Source organism: Enhydra lutris, unplaced genomic scaffold, assembly GCF_002288905.1.
Source record: "Enhydra lutris kenyoni isolate GAN:26980312 unplaced genomic scaffold, ASM228890v2 scaffoldscaffold4, whole genome shotgun sequence".
Classification (NCBI taxonomy): Eukaryota; Metazoa; Chordata; class Mammalia; order Carnivora; family Mustelidae; genus Enhydra; species Enhydra lutris.
The window spans coordinates 54,621,609-54,643,338 of NW_019154088.1; the positions used below are offsets into that span (position 1 = coordinate 54,621,609).

Below are 21,730 nucleotides of genomic sequence, written 5' to 3' on the forward strand. Positions count from 1 at the left end.
AAGATTTTATTTATTTATTTGTCAGAGAGAGAGAGAGCACAGCAGGCAGAGTGGCAGGCAGAGGCGGAGAGAGAAGCAGGCTCCCTGCCAAGCAAGGAACCTGATACGGGACTCGATCCCAGGACTCTGGGATCATGACCTTCAGTTAAACTGAAAGCAGTGGCTTAACCGACTGAGCCACCCAGGCGTCCCTCTAAAAAAGTATTTTTAAAAAAGGTATTGGATGTCATTAGACATTAGGGAAATGCAAGGTAAAACTACAACAAAAATCTATTACAGGCCTACTAGAATGCTAAAATTAAGGCTGCCAACCAAATGTGCGTGGGTGACTATATGAAGTAATGGGAAGTCTCATATACTGTTGGTGGGAATGCAAAATGTATAATCATTTTGGAAAAATTAAACATACTCATACTGTATGAGCCGAAGAAACTTTTAGGATGGTGAATATTGTTACTATCTTGATTTTGGCGATGGTTTTATAGAGGTATACATGTCAAAATGTATCAACCGGTGCATTTTAAATATATGCAACTTATTGTATACCAATTATATCTCAATAAAGCTGTCTGGAAGAGAGAGCTAACATCCAGCATAGGACCATGATTTTGGAACAATTATTAATGCTATCTCAGTGTGGAAAATGACCAAAGCATTATAAGAATTCTGATCCCCCAATTAGCAAGAATGGTGCCTACATTTAAGAAAAATCTATCTTAACCATAGAAATTTGCTTGAAATTTTTTCAATTATTTCCCCACATGGTCTCTGTGACAATTTCAACTGTAGTAATCTGTTTATTTCTAACTGCTGTAATAATTCTCCTACCTTTATAGTCCCCACAGTTTCCCTGGCCCCAACCCTTTCCATGTACCTCAGGGATTAACTATGAGTTTAGAGAAGTTGAGGATGGGAAGGGGGCCTGGTAGAGTGGTTTTATCAGAAGATAAGAGCAACCAGCCTAGAAAAAGATCATTTGGAGCTGGGCTAAGCCCATTACCAAGATTCTGAACCAAAAACCACTCCCAGATCACAGTGGCACTGGATGTGCTGAAGCTGTCCTCTCTTCTGTTCATGATTACAATTGGATTTTGACACTAGACCAAGTTCCCAAATAGAAGACGGAGGAAGGAACATACAGTACTCAAGAAAACAATGATATGTAACTTATACCTGTTAACTCCTAAATTGTGAGGGCCTGGGGCTGCTCTGGGCCCCAACGGAAATCAAGCAGTAATGAGCACCTTGTTAGCACACACGAGTAATATCAGTAAATTGTAAAGACCAGTTGAGTAGCCTAATAAAAAAAAGAAATTATTTAGTTCTTTAGGTCCTTACCTAGCTTATGCCTTCTCTATGGCTCAGCAGAAAAATCAAAACTCGGGGCGCCTTGGTGGCTCAGTCGTTAAGCATCTGCCTTCCGCTGGGGTCATGATGCTGGGGTCCTGGGATCCAGCCCCGCATGGGGTTCCCTGATGGGCGGGAAGCCTGCTTCTTCCTCTCCCACTCCCTCTGCTTGTGTTCCCTCTCTCGCCCTGTCAATTAAATAAATAAAATCTTAAAAAAAAAAATCAAAACTCTGTATTTGAGGTCAGTCATACCTCCATTCTTCCTGCTATGTCTGAATTTTAAAGCACATATTAGAAAGAAACGCATCCAGCCTAGTAAGCATCATGGGTCTCTCAGAGTTGATTGTGCTCTGGGACCTTTGGCTGTCAGGGCCAAGCCAACAAATATTCATTCCCCCCGCCCCAGGGCTAATATTTACTGCTTCCAAATTCTTTCCTCCCGCTCTTGAGCTACGGTGGTTGGGGACTTCGGGTGAGTGGGTTCTTCTCAGGAGACACGGCAGACCAGGTAGGGGGCACGGGCTAGCAGTGTTCAGGTGCTCTGTGGGCAGAGCTGCGAGCTAGGAGAAGACCCAAGTGAAGTGATGAGTCAACTTCGGTTGGCAGGAGAGGGAACGGGCTCACGGAGGACCCAGTTCCGCTAACCAGGTTCCTGACCCTGGGATTTGTCCGGATGGGCGTCGTGGGCACAGGGAGAGGAGCGCGTTTGGGTAAAGGGTTCAGAATTTGGAGTGCGACCGACCTGGTTCGAACAGAGCTCTGCGACTCGGTGGCTGTGAGACCTCGTCCACACGCCCTCTCGGACCGTCGGTTTCCTCCTCGCTTGGCGGGCCGCGGGATGGGGCGTCGACGCGCGGCTCCGCACGCCTGCGGCCGGGCGCACGGGAAGCCCCGAGGCCCGCATGGGCGCCGCGCCGACGCCCCCTGCCGGCCGGCCGGAGCTCGGCGCTCGCCGGCCCGCGCCCAACGCTTAGCCCGTAGACGTCCGCGGCCGGATGCCCAGAGTTCGCACGGTCCTCGGCCTCCTGGCGGCTTTGGCGGCCTGTGGCGCCGTCGCCTTCCTGGGCTACTGTGTTTACTTCGACCGGAAGCGGCGTGGCGACCCCGCGTTCAGGCGCCGCCTGCGGGACAGTGAGTGAGACCGCGGCGGCAGCGGCGGGCTGGGTGGGCGGAGGGCTGGCCCACGGGCCGAGGGCTCTGCGGGGCGCACGCGGGCGTCGGGATGGCTCCCGAGCCGCGGGTGCCACGTTGTGTTTGCAGAAAGAAGAGCCCAGCAGCGGAAGGCTGAGGGACCGGGCGCCCAGGTGAGGTGCTTAGCGACGCCGACACGGGGCGTTATAGTGAGTGACCTCCCGCTGGGTCTCGGGGTCTCCGAGCAGGCATTTCCCACCGCCTCTCTGCGCACCCGTTGCCCGCTTACGTTCGGCGTAGGTGTGGTTTTTATAGTGCGCTTGCAAAAGGAAGGGAAGGAAGAACCAGTTGGAGTTAGGAAAAGGCTCATCCCATTTTAAAAAGAGAATTCTTGGGGACAGCAAATACAAAACACAAAAATCCTCCAACTATAACAGACCGAACCTGAAGTGACAGGCCAGGGAGTTGAAATTTTGGGTCAAGGATTGTCCACCCTACCTACCTTTAAAGACCAGCCTTGGGCATGGTACCAATGATGACACCATCCTGTGACTCTGGTCACCTTCCTGAACCAGGTTGAAGCAAACCACAGCATGCTTCTGAACACCACCAATTGCCCTGCCAACCCCTCAGCATGCCCTTTGCCAAATCAGCAAACACTGTTAATACCCTAGGCAAGAAAATTTGCAACCTACAAAACTAGGTGTGTTGTAGTTAATTACACAGGGATTTCTGCAGTGTGCACTTAGGAAGTTGGGTAAAATACAGATGAGAGCTATTACAAGCATCTCAACTGAATTTCAATATGCCATGGATTTTTTTTAATTGCCTGAAATTATAATTCCATCTTAAGAAGTTGTTTTAAATATTATAAAGAACAACTGTGTTTATACTTTGGATTTAGAGATTATGTTCAAGATGTGCTTTTTAAATAAAAATTAAATAATTTTGATCAATAACCTTATACCTTACATGCATTATTCATTGTTAAATATTTTGTTACTCTTTTAGTTGTGGGATCCAGCAAAGAATAAAAAATTGCAAGAACTTTTTTTCCAAGAGATACGAATGGGACAACTTTGGTTATCCAGAGGTGAGAATGTAAATACTCTTTTGTAAGCAGTTACTTATGATAATATATGTTGAAAAAATATTTGATTGGTATTGGTATGTCGAAAAACTTGGGAGTACCTGGGAGGCTCAGTCAGTTAAGCCTCCTGACTCTTGATTTGGCCTCAGGTATGATCTCAATGTTGTGAGATTGAGCCCCAGGTCCGGCTTGGAGCTGAGTGTGGAGCCTGCTTAAAATTCCCTCTCTCTCTCTGCCCCTACTCACCCCCCACTCTTTCTCTTTCAAAGGTAAAAAAAAAAAACACACACACACACAAAAACCTAGATGTGTTAACCAACTTGCTTTAAAGAGATTTTTTCACTTGATCATACTTTTCATCTCACCATATTATATACATATCATTCAGGTTTCTTGGGAATGGGCACATGGAGAAGCAAAGCCAAATACAGTAACACTTCATTTATTGTCAGGTAAAATTCTAAGTAAATGACTTTTCCAAGTGACTAAATGTTTTATGAATTAAAACTTTAAAAAAATGAACTGTTTTATAAAAATTATCCTGCATTCTTAACACAATAATTACTAATTTTTGATGATGAAATCATTATAAATGACCATTCTTGTACTGTGTCTGATGTAGTAATGAAGGAGCTACCTTGGAGCTACCTTGGACTTAATGGCCATAAACTGTTATTTTGAATTACAATTTATCCCCACCTAATTCCACATAGTTTTGAGAAGGCTTCACAATATCATTAGGTAAAATGATGGTATAAATAACATAATAAATAATAATAAATAATATAAATAATAAATTTATAAATATAAATAATAAATAATATAAATATCTTATAAATGCTGTATGTAATAATCATGTCTTTGTTCTGGTGTTAAACCTGGAAAGGAAAATAATTTGTTTTCGGACTTCTATTGTAAGGGATGAATCATGTCGCTGGATAAGTAAGCATGATACCCGTTTATGTATCTTTTTTCAAGTGTTGCAGATTTCCTCTCATCACAGTGCCTGTAGCTGTTCTTGCTCTTTTATCTTTTTTAAAAAGATTTTTTTCACCCTGCATTTAAGAGGCAGCATCCTCCAGAATTTATGAAAAACAAAGTCAAGATCTTGGACAATTCATAGCAATACCCAAGATTTTTACTTTGAATCAGTGGCTTAATGCCATGATAAAGGTTTTGAGAAACGAGTAGTCATTGCACATTAATCATTATAATTTGAAGTTTTAGTATTTTATTTAATACTAAACTTTTCTTCTGGGATGTTTTATAAATGGGCTAAAATATCTTAAAAATGACAAAATTAGTTGGAAATGACTTAAATGATATAAACAGGAATGATTTTATACAAGGTAGTAAAGTATAAACTTGAAGGACCTTTGGGGCCCCTGAGTGGCTCAGTGGGGTAAGCCTCTGTCTTGGGCTCAGGCCCTAATCCCAGGGTCCTGGGATCAAGCCCCCATTGGGCTCTCTGCTCAGCGGGGAGCCTGCTTCCCTTCCTCTCTCTGCCTGCCTCTCTGCCTACTTGTGATCTCTGTCTGTCAAATAAATAAATCTTAAAAAAAACAAAACAAAAACGGTAACCTATCTCCTATCAGTAACAGAAGACAATCTTTAAAAAACACTCAATACCCCTGGTCTTGCAAACACACATTGTAGAACACAAACATTTCTAAATCAAGAGTGCACTTTTTAATAGTAATTTGGGTCGCAACATTATTCATCTTGCAGCTTGATCACAGTGAATCTAATAGGCAGCTCAACATTTTCCCCATTTATAATCTTTACTCTTTTTATAAGTAATCCGCAGTTTGACACTTTTTTTTTTTTTTTTCCATTTTAACACTTGGTGCTTTCTTGGTAATCTGTGGAATGTTTATTTGAAAGAACATTAACATTTTGCTTTAAACCTTATCCATTTCAGGAGAGTGTCAGTTGGGGGTTGAACATCTCAGCACTGCCCTTTTAGTGTGTGGACAACCACAGGAACTTCTGAAGGTTTTCAAACACACACTCCCTCCTCAGGTATTTGAGATGCTGTTGCACAAAATTCCCCTTATTTGCCAGGTGAGCACATACTCAATTGTCTTTCCTAAATGGACACAGTAAATAACCATGTTAGGCTTGATTACATAAAAATAGCAAAGTTTGTGTTGGATGGGAGCATTATATGAGTAAAATTTCTTAATTTTTGGTTGCTTTTCTTGCCTTATGATGAAACAAGCTTATTTTTTCATGTTCCTTTGACTACAGTGGATTGTGTATTTTGAGTCTTATAGATGTTTCAACATTTCAACTTTAAAGGTAGCACTGTTAGTATTTTGTCTTTGTACCTTTAAAGACCTAATGATTACTGGCTGTAATGTCAACAGAGGCCTGTAAGTTAAATGGTATGTTAGTTAAATGATGCAATAGCTTAAAAATAAGATGTAATTCAGAAAACCATTAATTTATCAAAGCAGAATAACACTTTTTGGCTTCAAATACAACAAAACATAAAAATCACTTTGGTAATGGAAACATATAGGCTAATTTAAATTAGTGTTCTCTTAAGTGCAACTTTAGATTGGTACCATATGAAATCCACTCATAAGCCAATTTACTAGTGGGTATTAGTCTACTTAACCTTTATCAAATTTCTTGGTATATTTATGCATCAACTAGAATTTCCTGCAGATGCTTGGATTTGTTTTCGGATTCATTTTGCCATAAGACACTACTTTAACTTTGGTTCACTTTTTATTGCACTGATCACATGTCATGGCTGAGAATACACTGTATAATGTTGGACTGACTCAGAATCATTCATGTTGGACTCAGCTTTTGAACAAAACACAAAACAGTCTCCACTACAGCATATTAGTCAACTCTTACACATTCCCAAGGTAGTCTCAGATGGGATGTTTCCTGTACACATATGAAAAATATGGCTAGGATACGAATGTATAATGCCCACCCTGACACAATAAGGGAGGCAAGAAATGATAGTGTGTTGAAATGATTAGCAAGTAACTATTCTATGTATTTACCAGCAATTTGAGGCAGACATGAATGAACAGGAATACTTGGAGGATGATCGTGATTGAAAAACATTTCAACGTACCCACAGTCCAGTCAGAATACTATGGTACTATATATATAGTATAAACAACTGTTCAGTGATATTTCCATTTATTTTACTTTTAGTAATAAAAATTTGTTTCTATCTCATACATGATTGAATACCTATTTTGCTTTAAAATTAATAGTCACAATTGAAGAAACAATGGTTTATTTTTCTAATGAAATTACCAAGCTGCTGAATCTTAAGGCCTCAACAAATGTTGCATCTTATTATTTTCATTGAACAATAAGACCTTCTATTTTGATTATTCTCGGTAAACAGCAATTTTGTTTCTCCAGTTGTTTCCATTTGCCAGAGTCATGACTGACAGTTTAATAGGGTGGCTACTGCTTTCCTGGGATTCTATCAAGATGAATCCTCTCTTCCATCACAACCGCTGCTGCCAATCTTTCATCAAAAGTCCATCCATCAGGACTTCTCTATCGTGGTTGGCCAAGAAGTCCTGCCTTGGCTGCCAGGGCTTCATTCTGCTGAATATGATACTCCTGAAATCGCATGGATATTCTCTGTGTCATTTTTAAATATTTCTGTAAGCAGTGTTCGGAACAGGTGGTCTAGAAATAGAGAAGATCCAAGAGGCAACACAGAAATGTTAATTTTTAAAAAGTGCACATATTCTAAATGAACAACCATGGGGTACTTTTCTTTGAATATATAAGAACTAAATGGTTATGAATGAGTAGCAGGTGATCATAACTTTCAATTGTTAGTTTTATCCATTTACAAGAATTAACATATACTGAATGTCTATCAGTTTGTAAGCACTAAAAACAATGGTATGTCCCTGCTTTTTCCATCCCTCATTCTGATTGTTAAAACGTAGGCCCAGGAGTAAGTCTGTTCCTTTTAAATGAGAAACTCCATTCTGCACATTCTTAAATTTCAACATTTCTTTTTAACGAGAATTACACTTTAACGAGAATATTATACTTTAACGAGACTATTTTAAGCTCTGTCACTTATTTAACAAGGACTTGTTGGTTGCTGGTTATATGTTCTTGGCATGAATGGTGATCAATCTGACACTGGAGGAAGTTTATGTCACTTTTAGCCAATATAAATTTTTTTTTTTTTAAAGATTTTATTTATTTATTTGACAGACAGAGATCACAAGTAGGCAGAGAGGCAGGCAGAGAGAGAGAGGAGGAAGCAGGCTCCCTGCAGAGCAGAGAGCCCGATGTGGGGCTCAATCCCAGGACCCTGGGATCATGACCTGAGCCGAAGGCAGAAGTTTTAACCCACTGAGCCACCCAGGCGCCCCCCAATATAAATGTTTTGATGAGGATATTAAAAATTAAGTTTCTCACAGGATTGAGTTTGCAGAGTCCACCTATGCAATATGAGCCACCATATTCAAGCTCCGCTTTTTTCAAAATTAACTAGAGTTGTCAGGGTCAGACAGAAGAGCCATATCAAGATTTTCTAGCCAGGCCATCTTGACTGAAAGCTAATTAGTAAGAATCTCTGCTACGGAACAGTAACTCAGCAAGCCCTAGGCATCTTATTTAAAAAAAAAAATTAAAAAAAAAAAAAAAGGTGGGGAGGCTCCTGGGTGGCTCAGTCCGTTAAGTGTCTGTCTTCATTCAGCTCAGGTCATGATCCCGGGGTCCTGGGATCGAGCCTACATCGGGCTCCCTGTTCAGTAGGGAGTCTGCTTCTCCCTCTCCCTCCGCTTGTTCTCTCTCTGAAAAATAAATAAAAGCTTTTAAAAAATTAAAAAAAAAAACTTGCATGTTTATGTATATATATATATATATATATATATATATATATATATATATATGACATACTATCATATTAAATTTGGGATCATTAAATTCAATGCCATGGGTCCCAGACTGCTTCAGTTCCTCTGAGCAATGGAACATATTAAGCAACCCAAATTCCTGTAGTAACTAGGAACAAGGGAAATGGTTAGAGGCATCCCATTTCTATTTTCTATGACAAGCTTAGAGAATTTTTAGTGGGCTGGGCACATTTTTCATACCTCTTCAGGTTTCACTTCTCTTGTTGTGAAGTCTTTAACACAATCCAAAAAGCAGGTTTCTGTAAGTTTATTGTAGGTTCCAAGAAACTCCTTAAACTACAAACAAATCAGAACATTATTTAATATTCGGTTTTTTAAAACAAACATGTTTTGAAACTTTAATTACTGATGTTTTATATCTGAGGAAAATACCCTGTAATACTTGAAATCAACAGTTACTTTCACTAACTTAAATGGGCATAAATAAACATGTATGGTACAATCTACCAAAAGATAGTCCAGTTTTCTAGTTGAATATTTATTTGTTCCTGGGTATCTATCAAATTTTTTGAAAAATAAATGTTTCATATCATTTAAAATCCATTTCTAGAAATGAAATATGAAGTTATTTTGTGAGATCACGAACATGGTTGCACCCAGTTATGCCTTAATTTTTTTGCAAAATTCTTTTTTGTTAATTGTAATACCTTACCTGTTTTATCTGATCAGATTCTGGTATTTGTGCAGCCATATTCTAAAGGTATGTTTATTAGTCACCTGATTTAAAGATTAAGAAAAAGTTTGTCAGTCTGTGAACAAATATTTTTAGGCTAGCTAAAGAGTTAGGTAATTAAAACAAGAACAGTTTATGAAAAGAACTGAAACAAAGTTTACCTGAAATTATTATTCTCATTTTATAAATTTCTAATGGAGTATGTAATTATATCCCCCTCCCTCCACAATCCCCCAGGTCCTTAATGGCAATGAAGAACCCTACCATTTACAGAATTCGATTTTTTAATGCTGGCTATGGGACCCAAAAGCCCCTGCCTGCTATCCAAATCTCCAGTTTTAAAACAGCTTGCTCTGTTACCTTGAAAGGTTACTTGTTAAAGCCTCGTTCCTAGTAGAGTTTTAAAGGAAACCGAGAGATCTCTGGTGTCTTCATGCAAGTACTTAATCTTAACTATTCCACTGGTTGCTAATGTAACTTTGATCTCTGATAATAATGATTCTTTCACTATCTCTACATAAATACAAAGTTTCTATTAGTTGTTCAAAAACATCATCCACATGGAATACCTGCATGGCTCAGTCCATTAAGCTCAGACTTGTGATTCTGGCTCAGATCATTATCTCATGATCTCATGGCATTGTGGGATCAGGCCCTAATGGAGCTCCATGCTCAAGCAGGGAGTCTGCTTAAGATTCTCTCTCCCTCTACCCATCCCTGCCCCACCCCAACACATATACTCTCTCTCAAAAAAAAGAAAAAAAAAGGAAAAGACATTAATAGTAAAGTACTATAAAAACATCTGCATGTAAGTGGACCAGTGTAGTTCAAACCTGTGCTATTGTTCAAGGGTCAACTGCCTATGTTTTTACCATATAAAATACCTGAAAAATACCAACAGTTAACCGAAGGTCACAATTTTTCAAGTATTGCTGTGCTGCCCCACCAGGGGCACCTGGGTGGCTCAGTGGGTTAAAGCCTCTGCCTTTGGCTCAGGTCATGATCCCAGGGTTCTGGGATCGGGCCCCGCATCAGGCTCTCTGCTCAACAAGCAGCCTGCTTCCCCTGCTCTCTCTGCCTGCCTCTCTGCTTACTTGTGATCATTCTCTGTCAAATAAATAAATAAAATCTTAAAAAAAAACCACCACCAACCAGTCAAGAGACAGAAGAGTCTATATTATACAGTGCAGTTTAGGACTTGTGCTTCTGGAAGGATGGAGCAAGAGATGTGTTTTTCCCTATTCTTCAAACTAAGTACAACTAAAAACCCTGGACATGACATATAAAACAAACACAAGACTCTAAAAGGAGGAGAAAAGAAAGTATATTGGCCAGGGCCTTTGGGACGTGAGAAACAAAACAGTGGGGAATTTTACTTTCTCTCTTTTTTGTCTCCTATATCACAGAGTTGGAGCTGAAAAAGCCAGCAATCTGCAAATGCCAATGGGCACAGTCAAAACCCCCCATCTCTCCAAAGCTGGCCCTCTCTAGCCAAAGGGCCAGGAAAGGGGAAGCCTGTAAGATAGAAAACTTTTAAACAATAACTGTATACTCCAGGCAAACAAAAACACGGTGGCTTGCATCCCACATCCACCACATCACCATAAGCCAACTGAGGAGCCTAGATTTCCACCCTCACTAAGCTGTAATGAGGCACTAAGTCCCCCAAACTTCACAGAAGGGAGATTAGGAAGCAAGGACTTTCATCCTTACTGGGTTTTAATGACGGCTCCCCCATCCCCAATAAGTGTCAGTGGAAACAACATGAGGAACCTGGACTTCTACTTCAATGAGTAATCAGGTACCCTTCTCTCTCCCCTCTGGGCTGTATCAAAAGAGGTCTCTTTGAGATTCAAGGCTTGCATTACTGTCCATTGGTAATTAGCTCATTGTACCCTCTTCCAGTGTCAGTGGAGACCATGTGGGGAGCAGTAATGAGGCACTCCAGTCCCTCCGAGCCGGGGTGATACCAGTGGAGGCCTGCTGGACAGCCATAACTCCTACTCTTGCCCAGCAGTACTGAGGAGCACACCACCTCCATACACCTTAAGTGACAGAGTCAGGGCCCCTGCACTTCTTTCCTACATCTAGTAGTAATGAGGCAGCATGCCCCCTCCCCTACTTCTGCTAATGGAGCAGTGGCAAAAGGAGCCAGCTAGAGAAGAAGGTTTACCAAGATCTAGAGCCTCATAATACAGTATGGAAAATGTCTAAGTTGGTCATCATACCACAAGCTAAGAAAATCTCAAACTGAATGAAAAAAAGACTCTCTCTATATATCCAATACTGAGATGACGGATTCAGAATTATCTGACAATGATTTTAAAATGGTTATTATAAAAAAATACCGCAATGAGCAGTTATGAATATGCCTGAAACAAACAAGATATTACAAGAACCAAATGGAAATCTTAAGAAGTGAAAAATAACCAAAACAAACAGATGTAATCAACACCAGAATGAAGGACAGAGGAAGCAGTCAGCAAATCAGAGGATAGAAAACAGAATTAACCAATCTGAATAACAGAAAACTATAATGAAAGAAAAAAAAAAATGAACAGAGTACCAGGAATCTATATGAATATAACAAAAGATCAAACAGGTGTTTCAACAGAGTCCTGGAAGAAGAGGAGAAAAGAGCAGGGATGTAAAAGTACTAGAAGAAATGATGGCTAAAAACTTCCAAATTTGGCAAAAAAGATAAATTTATATAGATCCAAGAGAAGCTGAATGAATGCCAAAGAGTATAAACACAAAAGAATCTACATCAACATATAGCACAGCCAAGCATCTAAAAAACTAAAGACAAAAATTTTTGAGGGTAGCAAGTGAAAAAGTGACATCTTACCTATAAGGGAAAACAATTAGGATGACATTAGTCAACCCAGTGCCTGTATCTAGAAAAAATACACTTCAGAAATGAAGGGGAAATCAAGACATTTTCAAATGGAGGAAACTAGAATTTGTTGTCACCTGACCTATCCTTAAAGAAGAATTAGGTTCTAAACAGAAAGGAAACAATAATAGGAGACTTAGAACATCAAGGAAGAGGAAAAACAGAGTAATAAAAAATATGAATAAGTACAATACACTTTTCTTCTTAAGTGTCCTAAACTGTTTGACAGTTGAAGCAAAAACTATAAAACTGTCTACTGTCAATTTAAATGTGTATTAATAAATATGGTAAAGGCAAAGGGAGGTAGGTGTATCACTGAAACTGGTGCTGACACCATTAGACCGTCATCAGGTATGTAAATATCATGTAGTACCTACAGCAGTCATTAAAAAGGATATATAAGGAGACATACTCAAAAATACTATATAGATAAATCAAAATGAAATGTCAACATATATTCATGTAATCCACAGAAAGGCAAGAAAAAGAGAAAAACAGAACAGAAAATTTAAAAAATAGCAAATTTAAACCCTGGGGTCCCTGGGTGGCTCCGTCAGTTGAGTGCCTGCCTTCGGCTCAGGTCATGATCTTGGGGTCCTGGGATCAAGCCCCACACTGGGCTCCCCGCTCAGCGGGGTGCCTGCTTCTCCCTCTCCTTCTCCCCCAGCTCATGTGCTCATGTGCGCTCTCTATCTCTCGTAAATATATAAAAATCGTTAAAAAATTTAAGCCCTAGTAAACAATTACACTAAATATAAGTGGTCTCAATAATCATTTAAAAGAGACTGGTAGAATGGATTAAAAAACATTGCTAACTATATGCTGTCTCTAAGAAATTTACTTCAAATATAATGATACAGGTTGAAAATAAAAGGATAGAAAAAAATCTGTCATGCAAACAATCAAAAGAAAATAGTGGATATATTAATATCAGACAAAGCAGACATCAGAGCAAAGGAAATTACAAGACAGAAAGGGACTTTAAGGATTAATCTGCCAAGAAAACAGAGCAATCCTAAATGTGTATGCACCAAACAAGAGAGTGGCAAAATACAGAGTAAAACTTAAAGGAAAAAGAGAAGGATATAGTTGGGGACTTCAACTTTCCTCTTTCAACAATCAACAGAACTAGATAGAAAATTTACAGGGATATAGAAAATTTACAAGGATATATCAACCTACAATCCACATTTATAAAACATTTTACCTAACGGCACAGAATACATATTTTTATCAAGTGCCCATGGAGCACAGACCTGGATAAACCATATATCCTGGGCCATAAAACTAGACTCAACAAATTTAAAAGAATTGAAATTAAACAGAATGTCTTCTCTGATCACAACAGAATCAAACTGGAAATCAGTAACGAAAAGATAACAGGAAAATCTCCAAACATTTGGGAAATACACTACTTCTAAATAATCCATGGGTCAAAGAGGAAATCTCAAAGAAAAAAAAATCATTGAACTGAATGAGATTGCAAATACAACACATCAAAATTTGTGGGACACAGTTTAATCTGAGCCAAGAGGAAAACTGACAAATAAATGCATATAACTGAGAAAAGTTAAGGTCTCAAATCCATACTCTAAACTTTCACTTCAAGAACCTAGAAAAAGAACAGAATAAACCCAAAGCATGTAGAAGGAAGGAAATAATAAAGAGCAGAAGTTAATGAAAATGAAAACAAGTGCAACAAAAGTCAATAAAATGAGCTGGTTCTTTGAAAAGATTATAACAGACAAACCTCTAGCAAGAGTAATAAAAAAAGAAATCACATTATCATTATAAGGAATGAAACAGGACATATTACCATAGACCCTGCAGACGTCAAAAGGATAATAGCACAACAAACAACTCCATATATAGAAATCTAAAAACTTATTCATGAGTTTATTATCATCTAAATGTTAAAACCATAGTACACAAAAGAAAATTACAGAAAAATATCCTCATAAAACGGACATAAAAATCCTTGACAAAATAATAGCAAATGTAATTCAGCAATATATAAAAATAATTATACACATTAAATAAGTGGAGTTTACTCCAGAGCTGCAAGACTGGTTCAGTATTTGGAGAAAAATCATGAGATCCTATCAATTGATCCAGAAAGAGCATTTGACAAATTCAACACCCATTCATGATAGAACTCTCATGATAGTTCATGATAAGAACTCTCTAAAATAAAGAAACGAGAACTTCAACTTGATAATCAGCATCTACAAAAAACTATAATTAATGGTGAAAGACTAAATATTTTCCTGTAAGACTGTGAGCAAGGCAGGGTATCTGCTCTTACCACTCTTAATATACTGCTGAAGTTCTACCCAGTGTAGTAAAGCAAGAAAAGGAAGTAAGGAAGTGAGACATACAGACTGTTATGGAAGAAAATAAAATTGACAAAATAAAATGACATAATTGTGAAAAAGAAAATCCCAAGGGATCTACAAAGAAACTTAGAACTAATAAATTCAGGAAAGTCACAGGATACAAGATAAACATGCAGAAAATCAACTTCTATCTCTATATACTTGGCAGTGAACACTTGGACAATGAAAAGTACACCATTAACGATCACTTAAGAAACAGACCTGTACCCCTTGGGCTAATAAAACATTATTATGTTAATAAAAAAAAACCCCAAAACCCAATCATTAAGAAAAATTTAGGGGTAAACCAAACAAAGCTTGTACAAGACTTGTATGCTGAGAACTACAAAATACTGATGAAAAAAAAAAATCAAAGACCTAAATAGATGGAGAGACATATTGTGTTCATGAACTGGAAAATTCAACATAGTATAGATGTCCATTTCCCTAAAATTAACATAGACAGGCTTAATGCAATTCCTATCAAGGTCCCAGGAAGGTTTCTTATTAATACAGACGAGATTATTATTTTTTTTAAAAGATTTTATTTATTTATTTGACAGAGAGAAATCACAAGTAGGCAGAGAGGCAGGTAGAGAGAGAGAGGAGAGGAAGCAGGCTCCCTGCCGAGCAGAGAGCCTGATGCGGGGCTCGATCCTAGGACCCTGGGATCATGACCTGAGCCGAAGGCAGAGGCTTAACCCACTGAGCCACCCAGGCGCCCCTAAACAAGATTATTTTAAAATTTATATTAGAAAGCAAAGAGACGAAAATAGCTAAATTAAAAAAATATATAACAAAATGGGAGAAATACATCTACCTGATTTTAAGACTTATTATACAGCTACAGTAATCAGTATCGTGTGTTATGGGTGGAGTAGCAGACACACAGATCAACGGAACAGAACAAAGAGCCCAGAATTAGAGTCACACAAATATGCCGAACTGATTTTTCGTAAAGGGGCAAAAGCAATGAAGTGAAGGATATAGCCTTTTCAACAACTGGTACTAGAACAACTATACATCCAAATGAAAAAATTTAACCTCAAACGAAATCTCTCATTTATATACGACTTATATAAAAATTAACTCAAAATGGATCATGAACTTAATTGGAAAACATAAAATTATTACAATTTACAGTGACACCACCAAATGCTGGTGAATATGTGGAAAAACTGGATCACTCAGATATTCCTAGTAGTAATTCCTATTCCGGCAAACAGTTGGGCAGTGTCTTAGAAAATTAAACATACAACTACCATATGACCCAGTAACTGTATTCCTTAGCATTTATCACAGAGAAATGAAAACCCATGGTCACACAAAATCCTGTACTTCAATGTATATGGAAAACTTTCTTTGTAACAGTCAAAAACTGGAAACAACCCCAATGTTCCTCAGTAGGTGAATGGTTAAACTGGTACACCAGAACCATGGAGTTACTTCTCAGCAATAAAAAGGAATGAGTTACTAATGCACAAAACTTGGACAAATCTCTAGAGAATTATGCTGAGTGAAAAAAAGCCAATTCTAAAAGGTTATACACTATATAATTTATATTAACATTCAATGAAATGACAAAATTAAAGAAATGGAGAATATTAGTGATTGCCAGGGGTTAAGGAGAGGATAGATATAGGTAGGAGAGAAGGGAGTATTGCTGTAAAAAGGCAAAATGAAAGACTTCTATAATGGACACATTCTATATCTTGACTGTATCATCACCATCTGGGTTGTGATACCGTATGATGTTTTGTAATATGTTACCATTGTGGAAAACCGAGTAAAGGGCACAAGGTGTGTCTGCATTTTCCCCTACAACTGGATGGAATCTATAACAATCTCAAAAAGTTTAATAAAAAAAATGAAGTTGTCCAGCTGTCTAATACCTGCCAAAGAGTAAGATTCAGTGGGCAGTATACTAAGTTTTAGCAAATGCTCACAACTAGAGTTCTTTTGGCTTCTCACTCAGAAAACAGCCTGAAGAAAAGATCCAAGAACTGGTAAGATAACTTTTGTGAAAATAGGTGTTTAATGAAACACTGTTTTGTGGGAATTTAAAAAAATATATAAGGGCAGTTACCCTAAAGATACAAATGTAGTGATCCGAAGGGGCACCTGCACCCCAATGTTTACAGCAGCAATGTACACAATAGCTAAACTATGGAAACAGCCTAGATGTCCATCAACAGATGAGTGGAAAAAGAAGATGTGGTGTATATATATACAATGGAATACTATGCAGACATCAAAAGAAATGAAATCTTGCCATTTGCAATGATGTGGGTGGAACTAGAGGGTATTATGGTAAGCAAAATAAGTCAATTAGAGAAAGGTAATTATCATATGATCTCACCGGAATTTAAGAAACAAGGCAGAGGATCAGAGGGGAAGAGAGGGGAAAAAAACAAGACAAGACCAGAGATGGAGACAAACCATAGGAGACTCTTAATCATAGGAAACAAACTGAGGGTTGCTAGAGGGAAAGGGGGGGAGGGATGGGGTAACTGGGCGACGGACATTGGGGAAGGTATGTGTTGTAATGAGCACTGGGTATTATATAAGACTGATGAATCAGAGTCCTGTACCCCTGAAACAAATAATATATTATATGTTAATTAGCTGAATTTAAATAAGTAAAAATAAAATAAATACAAGGGCAATAAAACATGCATTACAGAACAATAGGCCTCTAAATGAAATGAGAGAAGTTCATCCATAAGATCATGAACCCTTTGAATTCTTGAATTGTATAGCACATTCACTGTACTTCAGGACACTGGTGTTTCTACACCTCACACCAAAAACAAAAACGAGGGGCGCCTGGGTGGCTCAGTGGGTTGAGGCCTCTGCCTTCGGCTCGGGTCATGGTCTCAGGGTCCTGGGATCGAGCCCCGCATCGGGTTCTCTCTGCTCAGCAGGGAGCCTGCTTCCCCCTCTCTCTCTGCCTGCCTCTCTACTTGTGATCTCTGTCAAATAAATAAAATCTTTAAAAAAAACAAAAAAAATGAAAACGAATCTGATTTTCTTACTTATAAGAACCTTAGAAGTTTGCATATTCACTGATTGTGCTGTCAAAATCCCATTCTTTTTCCTATTCCTATCCTTTTATTTCTTCAGGTTAAAAATCATATATAATCACTTTTTAACTGGACTTCTGAAAGGTGGAAGGTATGAAATCTTTAAATGTTAAGTTTCAGAGACTGGTAAAACTGTGTTGCCTCTACCCCACTTGCCCCTTGGTATACAATTCATGGTGACAAATGATGGTTGTTACTGGGAAGTCTTTTGACAACACATAGATGAGGAGTGCCCTAAATGTTCTTGGTATGAATTTTATTTAAAAATTATTTTCTTGGGGGGGCGCCTGGGTGGCTCAGTCAGTTGAGTGTTGGGACTCTTGGTTTTGGCTCAGGTTGTGATCTTGGAGTCATGATACCGAGCCCTATATCTGGCTCCATGCTGAGCATGGAGTCTGCTTCAGATTCTCTCTCTCTCTGCCTCTACCCCTGCTTGTGTGCATGCTCTCCCTCTCTCTCAAATAAATGGATAAATAAAATCTCTAAAAAAAAAAATTATTTTCTCGGTATTATTTTTAATATATGGTCATTAATAGTATATATCTCTTCCTTTGAAGTTTATCATATTATGAGTAATCTATTTCTTTAGAATTGGAAAATAAAAGAGAAATAGTTCTATTCAATATCCCTATGTTAACATGATTTTCTTTTCTCTAGTCATTCAATTATACATATGTATTTTTTCAATTATCTTCCCAGACCTATAACTGAACTAAGAGCTAACAGTCCATTTTCTCAAGCACGCCGAGGTTTCCAAAACTCTTCTCTGCAATTGACAATATCAAGATTATGGTATACTTAATTATAGGTACTTGTCCCTAGAAAATACTGGAGATGATTGAGGGAATGGTTTACATTTTTAGTTGCTAGTTTGGGGTCTTCCAAGTCTCGAGGCATTCTATTTTAGTTACTTAATACTAAACTGTGCTGACTGACAAAGTCCAATAGCCACACAAACCACCTGATGGTGAAAACAGGTAGAAGCAATGTGGCTTCTTTGATTCAGTCCTAGTTTTCAATTTTTACAGCAAATGTTTGTTACTGTGGAAGCAAATATCCTATCAGAGGTTACCTTATGGTCATATCTGTGAAACCTGCAGAGGGAAGGAAGGGATAAGAAAGTTTCTAGAATCTCTGGCTTAGGTCTTGAGAATGATGATAACAATGCTAAGTTATTTTTCTGTCAAACAAAATATGTAATAAAACTAGGGAACTTAGGAGTAAAGAGAAATCGGGGTGCCTGGGTGTCTCACTGGGTTAAGCCTCTGCCTTCAGCTCAGGTCATGATCCCAGGGTCCTGGGATTGAGCCCTGTATTGGGCTCTCTGCTCAGCAGGGAGCCTGCTTCCTCCTCTCTCTCTGCCTGCCTCTCTGCCTACTTGTGATCTCTGTCAAATAAATAAATAAAATCTTAAAAAAAAAAAAAGAGTAAAGAGAAATCTTATCAGCCATCAATTCAAACCTTTTCTGATGCATGAGTTTCCTTTTGTTCGGAAAATTAGTTGTCCAACCTTTGCTTGAATGTCTCCAATGACTGATTTCTTACCTGAAAAATGAGGGGATTACAATATGACTGCTGAGGCCTCTACAAGCTCTAAGTCTGTTTGATGAAATCTAAACGTCTGTCGGCTAAATTGTTTTCAATAAGTGAAATTAGTTTCCTCAATCTATTCTGAGGTTACAATTCCTTAGCATATGTGTTATATGTATTAATAAGTACTTAACATCCCAATCTTTCCAGGTAGTATGCTCAGGTAAACACACAAGGACAAACAATTCCTAGAAATTTCTAAAAACAGAACAAAACAACCAAAGGACGAGGATGTGACAGGGGAGATGTCCTCTATTTCTTTTTTGGATCATATGCAGATGTGTACCATGTCTGGAGCAAAATTTCTAATTCTGTTCAAACTTAGTTTACAATAAGTGATTCTTCTGATGTCCTGGGCCATTATCACAACTACTGACTCTAGTCTCTGCATGACTGGTACTGAAAATTGGTAGTCTTGTGATTCAGGCAAGGATCATGAATGAACGATAAAACTACTGGGTGAAAGGTAGTTGGGGAACAGGATATATCCATGGTCGCAAAATATCTCCATAGGTTACTTTAAACCAAAGGAAAACAGTCCCTTTACATTGGAAAGATCTGGCAGTCCCCACAATAACCAATAAAGATACAATATTGACTATGTAGTATTCTTGCCAAAAATGTTTGATCTGATTCTGATCCTGAGGGAATAACTAGAAAAATCCACAATGTGGGACAATTTGTAAGACAACTATACTAGTCTTTTAAAAAATTGAAGTCATAAAGAAAAGGGGTAGAAGGCTGTTCTAGATTAAGTGACTAAAGAGTCATGACAACCAAACAATGAACTTTGGACCTTGAATCCAAAAAAAAAAAAAAAAATTCTGAGTTAAAAATAAGACATTTTTGGGATAACTGGAGAAATCTGAAAGTTACCTTATTAGGTGTGATCATCTTATTGCAGCTATGTAATATACTGGTCTTAAGGAGATACATGCTGGAGAAATTAGGGCTAAAGGTCATGTCTGAAACTTACTTGCAAACCTGTCACCAAAAAAAGTCTATCTATTTACATATGTATGTATGGAGATATGAGAGTGGCAAAGAGGAAGTAAATAAAGATGGTAACAACACAAAAGAAATGTAAGAAAATTCTGTGAGCCATATTTTTTTGTTTCAGCGCTATCATTGTCTTTGATAGTTCAGATGTCTAAATTGATCTGAACTTGTCTGATCAATACAAAAATGGGGCTCTGCCACATATCCCTTTGGTTTAGAGTTGCAGCAGGTTTAGTAAGTTATGTCTGATTAACTGGCAACCCTAACTCAGCTAACTACTAAACAGGGAAAAAATACTTTGGAATTATTGCTTCGGGGTTTAAAGCATGGCTTCCAGGCCTGAAAAGTGAGCCTATGAGCATTGGACTAGATGGGGGCAAGATTACTTGGGTTTTAATCCCAAGTCTGATATGAAAGGGGTCTGTAAGATCCAAATCAATTCAAGTAATTTTAATACGTTTCTTTGCCTACCGTCACACCTTAGAGAAGACAGAGGGAAGGTCATTTTTTCTTTCATATTTAAGTTTCAGCTACAAAATAAGGGAGTTAAGTCATCTTCAAAGTCTCTGATATTGTTATCTTTTAATTCACTTACATTATAAAACAAATAGTGAACAAACAGGGACCTAAGAGCCCCATAACGAAGAGAGAACTGTAACTGGCATAAGAAATAAAGACAAATAATTACAGAAATGTATCAAGAATAATCAAAAGTTTCTCCAAAGCTGAGCCTCTAAGGTCCCTTTTAATTCTAAGATTTTTTTTCTATGAAAAGAGATGAGATGCAGAAATAAACTTATTTAACTTTTACAGATTATTTTTTGCTTTAATTTTTAAAAAACCTTTCGTAATGCGTAAAGGGAAACGTCTAAATAGTGCGTCCTCAAAAATCAGCGAATCAGGTAAGGGGTGCGGGATCATGGTATTCTGTCTACAGAAGATTTTTCAGTTAAAGGAGGGTCTCCTGTCTGTCAGCTCAAGGTCACTGCGTGGATGCTTTAAATTTAACTCAGTGCTCCAAAACAAGACCCCGACTCCCGAAATCCGAATTGGGGGTGGCTCAGAGCTTCAAATTCCGACCCTCGCCCCAGTGATACGGTCCCCGGGCAGCGCCCAAACCCGTTCTGGGGACGCCCTGCCAGTCTCTTCACCACCCACCACCCCCCAACCCCCAAGTCCCACGTACACGCGGCGGCCTCCTCCAGAGATCCCGCCACCTTCCCGAGCGTAGCCTGGCGCCCTCCGCCTGGGAACCCGAGATTCTAAGGGCAGAGAAAAGAGACCATACTTGAGCACAGGCTCTCGCATCCGACACCAGTGCGAGGTTGGGGGGCTGCGCTGCCAGTCGATTCTAGGGGCGAAGGGTCTGGGTCAGGGAGGGCGCCGCAGTCGCTGGATGGGAGAGAACACGTGGGAGAGGCGATGTCAAATAGCCCTTAGACTTTAGACGCGGATTCGTTACAAAGCAGGGAACTTTGGAGGAAAAGGCGCTATCTCCAGTGAATTCTAAAATTCTCTAAGGATTAAGTTTTGTAATCGGATACTTACTCAGTGCTTTCTATTCCTGACTTCCTCACCAACAACTACCCGAATCTGTCGAGAGTTTTTGTAAAACT

The 21,730-nt window shown here is 38.7% G+C and overlaps 2 protein-coding genes across 4 annotated transcripts; one reads left to right on the top strand and one right to left on the bottom strand.

Moving 5' to 3' along the window:
- Nucleotides 1–2,344: 2,344 nt before the first annotated feature.
- LOC111161462 (translocase of outer mitochondrial membrane 20 like) lies at nucleotides 2,345–6,653 on the top strand. The gene is made up of 5 exons (XM_022525131.1): nucleotides 2,345–2,480; nucleotides 2,610–2,653; nucleotides 3,492–3,573; nucleotides 5,492–5,634; nucleotides 6,600–6,653. The coding sequence occupies exons 1-5, from the start codon at nucleotides 2,345–2,347 to the stop codon at nucleotides 6,651–6,653; spliced, it is 459 nt and encodes a 152-aa protein (XP_022380839.1).
- Nucleotides 5,575–21,527, bottom strand: LOC111161470 (translocase of inner mitochondrial membrane 9). 3 transcript variants are annotated; one of them, XM_022525143.1, is made up of 5 exons: nucleotides 21,403–21,527; nucleotides 18,987–19,070; nucleotides 9,151–9,215; nucleotides 8,679–8,774; nucleotides 5,575–7,245 (listed from the first exon to the last, which is right to left on the bottom strand). In XM_022525143.1, exons 3-5 carry the CDS (start codon nucleotides 9,187–9,189, stop codon nucleotides 7,111–7,113), a joined length of 270 nt encoding a protein of 89 aa, XP_022380851.1. In that variant the 5' UTR covers nucleotides 9,190–9,215; nucleotides 18,987–19,070; nucleotides 21,403–21,527; the 3' UTR covers nucleotides 5,575–7,110. The 3 variants fall into 3 exon arrangements, with proteins under 3 accessions (XP_022380851.1, XP_022380872.1, XP_022380861.1); XM_022525164.1 differs by having other exon boundaries at nucleotides 18,987–19,058; nucleotides 21,398–21,506; XM_022525153.1 differs by lacking the exon at nucleotides 21,403–21,527 and adding an exon at nucleotides 21,301–21,371.
- Nucleotides 21,528–21,730: the final 203 nt, after the last annotated feature.